This window comes from Lithobates pipiens, unplaced genomic scaffold (genome assembly GCF_037356315.1).
Source record: "Lithobates pipiens isolate NorthernLeopardFrog02 unplaced genomic scaffold, aLitPip1_a1.2 Scaffold_13, whole genome shotgun sequence".
NCBI lineage: Eukaryota > Metazoa > Chordata > Amphibia > Anura > Ranidae > Lithobates > Lithobates pipiens.
The window spans coordinates 521990035-522000899 of NW_027507718.1; the positions used below are offsets into that span (position 1 = coordinate 521990035).

The window sequence follows — 10865 nt, forward strand, 5'->3', positions numbered from 1 at the left end:
CCTGCAGTTCCTTGGACGTTGTTGTGGGGTCTTTTGTGACCTCTTGGATGAGTCATCGCTGCGCTCTTGCGGTAATTTTGGGCGGCCGGCCACTCCTGGGAAGGTTCACCACTGTTCCATGTCTTCGCCATTTGTGGATAATGGCTCTCACTGTGGTTCGCTGGATTCCCAAAGCTTTGGAAATGGCTTTATAACCCTTTCCAGACTGATAGATCTCAATTACTTTCTTTCTTAATTGTTCCTGAATTTCTTTGGGTCTCGGCATAATGTGTAGCTTTTAAGGATCTTCTGGTGGACCTTACTGTGTCAAGCAGCTCCTATTTAAGTGATGCCTTGATTGTGAACAGGTGTGGCAATAATCAGGCCTGGGTGTGGCTAGAGAAATTGAACTCAGGTGTGGACAACCACAGTTATAGTATGTTTTAACAAGGGGGGGCAATCACTTTTTCACACAGGGCCATGATGGTTTGGATTTTTTTTCACCTTTAATAATAAACACCTTCATTTACAAATTGCATTTTGTGTTTACTTGTGTTGTCCTTGACTATTGTTTAAATTGGTTTGATGTTCCGAAACACCTAAGTGTGACAAACATGCAAAGGAACAGGAAATGAGGAAGGGGGCAAACACTTTTTCACACCACTGTATATATATATATTATATATAAAGTATATATAATATAAATGCCATAAATCTATCCCCTATTTTTTATATATTTTTTGGGGGATAATTATTATAGCAAAAAGTAAAGAAATATATATTTTCCAAAATTGTCTGTCTTTTTTTGTTTATAGCGCAAAAACAGCAGAGGTGATAAAATACCACCAAACGAAAGCTCTATTTGTTTGAAAAAAGGACATACATTTTGTTTGGGTACAACGTCGCATGACCGTGCATTCATGTTTTAATATAACTTATTCCTTTTGTTAAGATACTAAAATTACAGTTCTGGTACAAATGAAATGTAAGATTTTTTTTTTTTTTTTTTGACTAACTTTTAATGTAACACAAAAAAAGCTTAAAAAAATAAAAAATAAAAAAAAACAAGCAGACATTGAAAAAGTTTATTAGTGAATTAAAAAATAGAAATTGAAAACACAGCAGAAAATAATAGAAGGATAATAGGAGATGGAGGGTATGTAATTTACCTGTATGTAGTTTAGGGCTGCTAAGGGTTAACTAAGGGTCAAGAAGTGTTAAAAAGGAACACTTTTTTATTGACAAAAAGAAAAACACATCAAAATTAAACAAATTTAATACAAATAAACAATATTGCATTATATTTCTGAATTACACTTCTCCATTTTTGACAACAGACACTGCAGCAGCTATTGTTGTATTACTAAGCGAGTCTGGGCTATCATTGTAATTGCTGGTTAGAGGAGCAGAAAGCTAATTAAGTGAAGTTATTTTTTTTTCACGTATCATACCAGATAGTTAATGCATACAGTGCACTCCTGGTTAGAGATCTAAAAAAAAGTATGAATGATACTACTTTTATGTTTCCTATTCCAACATCGTGCACTTCACCACAATATATGTTACCAAGAATGTACTTGTAAATGTGGCCAGGCGGCAAAGAATTCTTAAGGGATGCCATAATGCTGTATGTGGTGTTGCAGAACAGTACGATTTTCACAGATAAACTTAGCGACAGCATACACTGGCAGAACTGACAAGCTTACATAGTTAAGTTAAAAAAATAAAAATAATCTATGGTAGTTTTAGCAGCAAGACATGGTTTTTCATCAAGCTGTGATAGGCCCTGTTATTACTGGCAGATAGAAATTGGCCAGTAGTTCACTGAGGTTGTCTTGTTCCTACTGATTAAAACTGTTAGCTTTATGCTGGGTAGGGGCCTACTGGACCAAGAGGCAATTGCCCCCTAGGCCATTCTGATACCTCCAGGTTGTTAGGTTGTTGCCCTCTCTGTGATTCTCTGCTACTCTGCTTGCTTGGCTTGCCCAGTGGCATGGTGCTCACTCACCAGAGAAGGTACAGACTCCACTGGTAGCGCTGTGTGTGGTGGCAGTGACAGCACAGTCTCTGCCCCTTGTCTTCCTGCAGTCTCTTTGGTCTGTTTACTGGATGTAGAGAAGGGGTAGGCTCCCTGTCACAGTTCCTCTGGGAGAAATCAAATGGAGCATTCTCAGAGACCCCTCCACATTATTATCCCAACAGAGACAGATTGCTCCATAATGATTGCCCCAACTGAGAGAGAAAATGATTGTTTTGATAAACATTTGCACAAACATCACTGTGCCCTAAAAATCTGTAGCACCTTATTGTTATTCTATTGGTCATTTGCTTTCAGAAAAATATATGGGGGGAGGGCATGACAGTCACACGAGCAGGATGGCTGCTTAGAACAGCAGCTCCTCACACCAGCCACTAGTACAAGCATCGGCCAGCTTCCAGCTATCTCTCACCACATACCTCAGCCTGTGGATATCACCTGCAGCACCCGGGAGGTCATGTCACTAAAGAGGAAGGAGGATTGGCTCTCCACAATCTGACGGCCTACATGTAAAAGCTGACCACTAGCCGAAGACAAGATGGCGCTGTGGCCAGTCCGCTGCAAGAATCATCCACGGCTCTCCTCCCCACGCAATCCATGCAGTCTGCACTCTCTGTTGTGAACCAAGAAGCCTCCCTGAGTACTGGAATGGAGCCTCCACCTTCTCCTCCAGGTACCCCAGTATCTAGCAGCCCTGCTAAGGTAAAAAGGTGCCTGGATGTCACTGCAGTCAGCTATGAGGTAAGCCCTATCACCTCATTAACTCCTACATTGCCAGTGCAAAATTCTATGCCTGACTCCATAGCTGCCTTCCCTACTATGGCACAACGAGTGATGGCCACTACATTAAAGGATATGCTAATGTCCTTAAGAAGCTCACTACAAGCTGATATGCTTTCTCTCATGCAAAGATTTGGCCACAGCATAGATGTACTGGAGACTAGGGTCACCCATATTGCAGCTAACATAGGGGACATTATTAATACTGTGAACAACATCATTGACACTCAAGAAGACCAGGCTCAGGACACTTAATGGTTAAAAGATAAAATTGCGGATATTGAGGATAGGTTCCAATTGCAATAACATCAAAATCCACGGCATACCAAAATTGATGCAAAACTCTGACCTATCCTCACACGCATGTGGTCTAATCAAAATCATACTACCTGAAACAAAAAAAATTGAGCTGATCATTGACTCCATCCACAGGCTGCCAAAACCTACATTTCTCTCTGCCACAGTCCTCCAAATTCACTTCTTTCATGTCAAAGAGCAATTCATGCAAAAAATTAGAGCACTAGGCACCCTACCTGACCCATATGGCCAACTGCAAATATTTTTCGTACTTGTCCCAGCATACCCTGAGTCGCCGCAGACAGCTCAACAACACCACCAAGATGCTGCGTAACAACCAGGTCCAGTACCAGAGGATAGCACCAGCCAAAATCTCCATCACCTATAATGGATCAAAGCACACAGTGTACTCGGTTCTAAATGGAATGAGCCTCCTGCAGGAATGGAGCATTATTCCTGATACATCTGATACAACCCTCATGGATCAGAGTACCATCAGGAACCTGCAAGTTCATCCGTTACCGCAAAGCAGGGCCGTATTGGCCTACCGGGATACTGGTAAATTTTCCAGTAGACCGCCTGCCCTGGGGCCACTTTCAGCGGCAACTGCGGAGCTCTCCTCCCTCTCCTCCAGCGCTCGTATTTCACGGAGCTGGCTCTGTGTGCAAGGTCCCGCCCCCTAGACCGGCTCATGTGATAGTAGATTGAATCAGTGTTCTGCCTATCACATGAGCCGGTCTAGGGGGGCGGGACCTTGCACACAGACCCAGCTCCATGACATATGAGCGCCGGAGGATAAAGAGAGGAGACTGCTATGTTATCCAGAAAATGGTGAGGGTGACAGTGGGCACAGAGGCTGCAATTGGTGGATACAGAGGCTGCAATTGGTGGACACAGAGACTGCAATTGATGGACACAGAGGCTGCAATTGGTGGACACAGAGGCTGCAACTGGTGGGCACAGATGCTGTAATTGTAAAATTAGTGGACACAGAGGCTGCAATTGGTGGACACATAGGCTGCAATTGGTGGGCACAGAGGCTGCAATTGGTGGACACAGAGGCTGCAATTGGTGGGCAAAGAGGCTGCAATTGATGGGCAGAGAGGCTGCAATTGGTGGGCACAGAGAGGCTGCAATTGGTGGGCACAGAGAGGCTGCAATTGGTGGGCACAGAGTTGCTGCAATTCGTGGGCACAGAGAGGCTGCAATTGGTGGGCACACAGAGGCTGTAATTTGTGGGCAAAGTGAGGCTGCATTCATGGGCACAGAGAAGCTACATGGTGGGCACAGCGAGGCTGCATTGGTGGGCACAGTGAGGCAGCATTGGTGGGCACAGTGAAGCTGGATTGATGGGCACCATGAAGCTACAATAATGGGCACAGTAAGGCTGCAATTATTGGTACAGGGAGGCTGCATTGGTGGGCACAGGGAGGATGCATTGGTGGGCACTGTGAGGCTGCTTTGGTGGGCACAGAGAGGCTGCAATGATGGGCACAGAGAGATTGAATTGGTAGGCACAGTGAGGCTGGATTGAAGGACACCATTAAGCTACAATGATGGGCACAGTGAGGCTGCAATGATTGGTAAAGGGAGGCTGCATTGGTGGGCACAGGGAGACTGCATTGGTGGGCACAAGGAGGCTGCAGTGGTGGGTAATGTGAGACTGCATCCATGGGCACAGTGAGGTTGCATTGATGAGCACGGTGAGGCTGCATTGATGGGCACGGTGAGGCTGCAGTGGTGAGTACACAGGCTGCAATTGGTGGGCACACATAGTATGCAGTTGGTGGGCACACAGAGGCTGTAGTGGTGGGCACACTTAGGCTGCAATTGGTGGGCACAGGGAGGCTGCATTGGTGGGCACAGTGAGCCTGCATTGATAAGCATGGTGAGGCTGCATTGATGGGCACGTGAGGCTGCAGTTCTGGGCACACTGAGGCTTCAATTGGTGAGCACACAGAGGCTGCAGTGGTGGGTACACATAGGCTGCAATTGGTGGGCACAGAGAGGCTGAAATTGGTGGCCACAGAGACAACAATTGGTAGGCACAGTGAGTATGTATTCATGGGCACAGATAAACTACATTGGTGGGCACAGTGAAGCTGCATTGGTGGGTACAGCTAGGCTGCATTGATGGGCACAGTGATGCTGCATTGGTGGGCACAGTGAGGCTGCAATGATGGGCACAGATAGGCTGCAATGATGGGCACAGAGAGGCTGCATTGATGGGCACAGTAAAGCTGCATTGATGGACACAGGGAGGCTTCATTGGTGGGCACAGGGAGGCTGCATTGGTGGGCACAGTGAGGCTGCATTAATGGGCACAGTGAGGCTGCAATGAAGGGCACGGTGAGGCTGCATTGATGAGCACACATAGGCTGCATTGATGGACACACAGGCGCTGCAGTGGTGGGCACACATAGGCTGCAATTGGTGGGCAAAGAGAGGCTGCAATTGGCAGGCACATTGGCTTCAATTGGTAGGCACATTAAGGCTGCATTCATGGGCATGGAGAAACTGCATTGGTGGGCACAGCAAAGCTGCATTGATGGGCACAGTGATGCTGCATTGGTGGGCACAGTGGGGATGCATTGATGGGCACAGTGAGGCTGAATTGGTGGGCACAGTGAGGCTGCAATGATGGCCACAGAGAGGCTGCATTAATGAGCACTATGAAGCTACAATGATTGGCACAGTGAGGCTGCGATGATTGGTACAGTTAGGCTGCATTTATGGGCACAGGGAGGCTGCATTGGTGGAAACAGTGAGACTGGAATCATGGGCATAGTGAGGTGAGACTGCAATGATTGGCACAGTGGGGCTGCATTGGTGGCCACACTGATGCTGCATTGATGGGCACAGAGAGGCTCCATTGATGGGCACAGTGAGGCTGCAGTGGTGGGCACACAGGCTGAAGTTAGTGGGCACACAGAGGCTGCAGTGGTGGGCACACTTGGGCTGCAATTGGTGGGCACAGGAAGGCTGCATTGAAGGGCACAGTGAGCCTGCATCGATGAGCATGGTGAGGCTGCACTGATAGGCGCACAGGCTGCAATTGATGGGCACACAGAAGCTTCAATTGGTGGGCACACAGAAGGTGCAGTGGTGGGTACACATAGCTTGTAATTGGGGGGCAAAGAGAGGCTGCAATTGGTGGGCACAGAGGCTGCAATTGGTAGGCACAGTGAGGCTGCGTTAATGGGCAAAGATAAACTACATTGGTGGGCACAGTGAAGCTGCATTGGTGGGCAAAGTGAGGCTGCATTGATGGGCGCACAGTGAGGCTGCCTTGATGGACACAGTGATGCTGCATTATTGGGTACAGTGAGGCTGCATTGGTGGGCACAGTGAGGCTGTTATGATGGGCACAGAGAGGCTGCATTGGTAGGCACAGTGAGGCTGGATTGATAGGCACAGGGAGGCTGCATTTATGGGCACAGGGAGGTTGCATTGATGGGCACAGGAAGGCTGCAATGATGGGCACAGAGAGGCTGCATTGGTGGCCAAAGTGAGGTCGGATTGATGAGCACTATGAAGCTACAATTGTTGCCACAGTGAGGCTGCATTGATTGGCACAGGGAGGCTGGATTGATGGGCACAGGGAGGCTGCATTAATGGGCACAGGGAGGCTGCATTGATGGGCACAGGGTGGCTGCATTAGTGGGCATAGGGAGGCTGCATTGGTGGGCACAGGGAGGATGCATTCATGGGCACTGTGAGGCTGCAATGATGGACAAGGCAAGGCTGCATTCATGGGCACACAGAGGCTGCATTGATGGGCACACAGAGGCTGCAGTGGGGGACACACATAGGCTGCAATTGGTGGGCACAGAGAGGCTGAAATTGGCAGGCACATAGGCTGCAATTGGTAGGCACAGTAAGGCTGCATTCATGGGCACAGAGGAACTATATTGGTGGGCACAGCAAAGCCCCATTTGTGGGCACAGTGATGCTGCATTGGTGGGCAAAGTGAGGCTGCATTGGAGGGCACAGTTAGGCTGCATTGATGGGCACAGTGAGGCTGCATTGGTGGACACAGTGAGGCTGCAATGACGGGCACAGAGAGGCTGCTTGATGGCAACAGTGAGGCCGGATTGATGAGCACTATGAAGATACAATTATTGGCACAGTGAGGCTGGATTGATGGGCACAGGGAGGCTGCATTGGTGGGAACAGGGAGGCTGCATTGGTGGGCACAGTGAGACTGAATTCATGGGCACAGTGAGGTGAGACCTCAATGATGGGAACAATTCAGCTGCATTGGTGGGCATGGTGAGGCTGCATTGATTGGCACAGTGAGGCTGAAGTCATGGGCACAGTGAGGCTGCAGTTATGGGCACACATGGGCTGCAAATGGTGGGCACAGTGAGGCTGCATTGGTGGGCACAGTGAGGATGCAATGATGAGCACAGAGAAGTTGCATTGGTGTGCACAGTGGGGCTGGATTGATGGGCACAGGGAGGCTACATTGATGGGCAAAGGATGGCTGCATTGATGGACACATGGAGGCTGCATTGGTGGGCACGGGGAGGCTGCATTGGTCAGAACAGGGAGCCTGTATTCATGGGCACGGTGAGGCTGCAATGATGGGCACAGAGAGGCTGCATTGGTGGGCACAGTGAGGCTGCTATGATAAGCACAGAGAGGCTTCGTTGGTGGGCACAGTGAGGCTGCAATGATTGGCACAGAGAGGCTGCATTGGTGGGAACAGGGGGGATTCATTGGTGGGCACAGTGAGGCTACATTGGTGGGAATTGTTAGACTGCATTCATGGGCATAGTGAGGCTACAATGATGGGCACAGTGAGGCTGCATTGATTGGCACAGTGAGGCTGCCTTGGTGGACACAGTGAGGCTGCAATGATGGGCACAGGGAGGATGCATTGGTGGCCACAGTGATGAGCACTATGAAGCTACAATTATTGGCACAGTGAGGCTGCACTGATGGGCACAGGGAGGCTGCATTGGTGAGAACAGGGAGGCTGCATTGGTGGGCACAGTGAATCTGCAGTCATGGGCACAGTGAGACTGCAGTCATGGGAACACATAGGCTGCAAATGGTGGGCAGTGCATTGCTGGCTAATGATTGGCCAAGCATGCATGGCCAATAACAGCTCCGGGAGCGAGGAGAGCCATGATTGGCCACAGGCTGGATGCCTGTGGCTAATCATAGCTCAGGCTGTGTAGTACACCCCCACACTATATAAGGCCGCCAAAGTGGCGGCCTTGTGTAGTGTGTTGGCGTCTGTAGGAGTTAGTGGGTTTTCTGTGTACCTTCATTTTGCATTCTTGCTCTTCTTTAGTGGGTGTTGTCTGCGTGCCCTGACCACAGTATACACCATTATATCTACCTATATAGCTAGCTATATTTCTCTTTTTTAATGGAGCTTGCAGTCAGTTGTAGGAGATTGTGTGTGCTATCTGCGTGCCCTGACCACAGTATACACCATTATATCCACCTATATAGCTAGCTATATTTCTCTTTTTTAATGGAGCTTGCAGTCAGTTGTAGGAGATTGTGCGTGCTATCTGCGTGCCCTGACCGCAGTATACACCGTTATATCCACCTATATAGCTAGCTATCTTACTCTTTTTTAATAGAGCTTGCAGTCAGTTGTAGGAGATTGTGCGTGCTGTCTGTGTGCCCTGACCGCAGTATACACCGTTATATCCACCTATATAGCTAGCTATATTGCTCTTTTTTAATAGAGCTTGCAGTCAGTTGTAGGAGATTGTGCGTGTTGTCTGCATGCCCTGACCGCAGTATAAACCGTTATATCCACCTATATAGCTCTTCTCTAATTGAGCCATCTGCCGTCTGCAGGAGTTAGTGGGTGCTGTGTGCCTCCAGCACAATATACACTACCCAATTGATGGTTTCACCATCTCCTTTCAGGCCATTACCATGTCTGGAAGGCCAACAAGGAGAGGCAGACAGGCACGAGCCGATAAAAGAGGGCAAGCAGGCTCTATGTCTAGAGACAACAGTGCTGGTCGTGGACGCGGTGCATCGTCATCATCAACACATGGCCATGGGACACACTTGTCCTTCTTTTCAGCAGCTGGACATGTTGAGCCGCAAACATGCCGAAGACTTGGTAGAGTGGATGACCAAGCCCTCTTCATCCTCCTCATCCTCTCTCACCCAGGCCCAGGGTACTAGCAAAGCAGCTGCCAACGCATCGTCTTCCCTCCTCTCAATGTCATCATCAGTGACTCCTTCCCTAGACCCACCACGTACTCCTGAGGTGTCTCCTGAACTCTTTGAGCACAGTGTTGGGTACATGCTCCAGGAGGATGCCCAGTGTTTTGTAGGCTCTGATGATGATACTCAGCTAGAGGAAGGCAGTAGCATGAGCGCAAAGAGAGGGGATGCTCAAGGACAGCAATCTGGCAGTCATGTTCCACAAGCTGCAGCATACTGCCAGGTTTGCTCCAGCGATGAAGATGGAGGGGATGCTAAGGGCACTGACTCCACATGGGTGCCTGGTAGGAGAGAGGAGGAGGCACATGTCCAATGAGGCAGGATGCCCTCCGGGGGCCAGCTTAGGGGCAGCACACCAACTGAATCACACCGCAGTGTTCCACCTGTGCAGGGCACTGCCTCTGCACGTTATTGTAAAAGCTCTTTAGTGTGGGCCTTTTTTGAGACGAGTGCATCAGATCGCACCGCTGCTATTTGCAACATATGTCTCAAGCGTGTCTCGTGTGGCCAAACATCAGCCGCTTGGGCACCACATGCTTGACCAGACATATGTTGACCTGCATTGCAGGTCATTGGCAAGCGTACCTCAAAGACCCACACCAAAGAACAAAGCGGACCTCTCCTTACTCCTCATCAGCTGGCATCTCCAACCCCACTAGACCTTCAGTCCTCTCTGAAACCTGCTCTGAGAGGAATGAAGGTGTAGAATTAGGTGTGTCACAGCCAAGTGCTCCCAGGCCCTCTGCTAGCAGTACACCCACATCCGATAATAGCAGGCCATCCACATGCCCAGTGGTTGAATGCTAGCTTGGCTAAATTGCTAGCACTTCAACTGCTGCCTTTTCAGTTGGTAGACTCTGCCCCCTTCCGTGAGTTTGTACAATGTGCGGTTCCTCAGTGGCAGGTCCCCAAATGCCGCTTTTTCTCATGAAGGTGATTTCCGCTCTCTACCGGCATGTGGAAGGCAATGTCCTTGCCTCGCTGGACAGGGCGGTCAGTGGTAAGGTGTATATTACCGCTGACTCATGGTCCAGCAGGCATGGACAGGGACATTACCTGTCTTTCCCGGCCCATTGTGGCACTCCTCAGGCAGCTGGGAGGGATGCAGGACAAGGTGCATTAGTTTTGGAGGGTGTTCCACCACCACGCCTCCAAAATGCTACTACTGGTTGTGACACAACTCTCTCCTCCACCCCCTCCTCTTCTTCTTCCTCCATGGCCTCTTCCAGTGCTCTGTCCTCAGAACCAGCGGTGCTCCGTAGGCGTTCCAGGGGCTACGCAAGTACGCAGGCAAAACGATGCCATGCCGTGCTTGCGCTGGTTTGTTTGGGGGACAGGAGCCATACTGGGGCAGATATTTTGTCAGCTCTGCAGGGGCAGGCCGAGAGGTGGTTGACGCCACGCCATCTTAAGCCAGGAATGGTGGTTTGCGACAATGGCACCAACCTCCTCTCTGCCCTCCGACAGGGACAACTGACCCATGTGCCCTGTGTGGCTCACGTCCTTAACCTGGTGGAGCAGCGGTTCTTGGGCAGGTACTCGGGCTTACAGGATGTCCTGAAGCAGG

The 10865-nt window shown here is 49.4% G+C and overlaps 1 protein-coding gene across 1 annotated transcript in view; it reads left to right on the top strand.

The window, feature by feature from the left end:
• LOC143975937 (uncharacterized) overlaps positions 1-3777 on the top strand; it is an 86031-nt gene extending 82254 nt beyond the window's left edge. Inside the window, exon 4 of the mRNA XM_077478469.1 lies at positions 3376-3777. Coding sequence (XP_077334595.1) covers positions 3376-3777 — 402 coding nt within the window. The remainder of the gene's footprint in view (positions 1-3375) is intronic.
• Positions 3778-10865: the final 7088 nt, after the last annotated feature.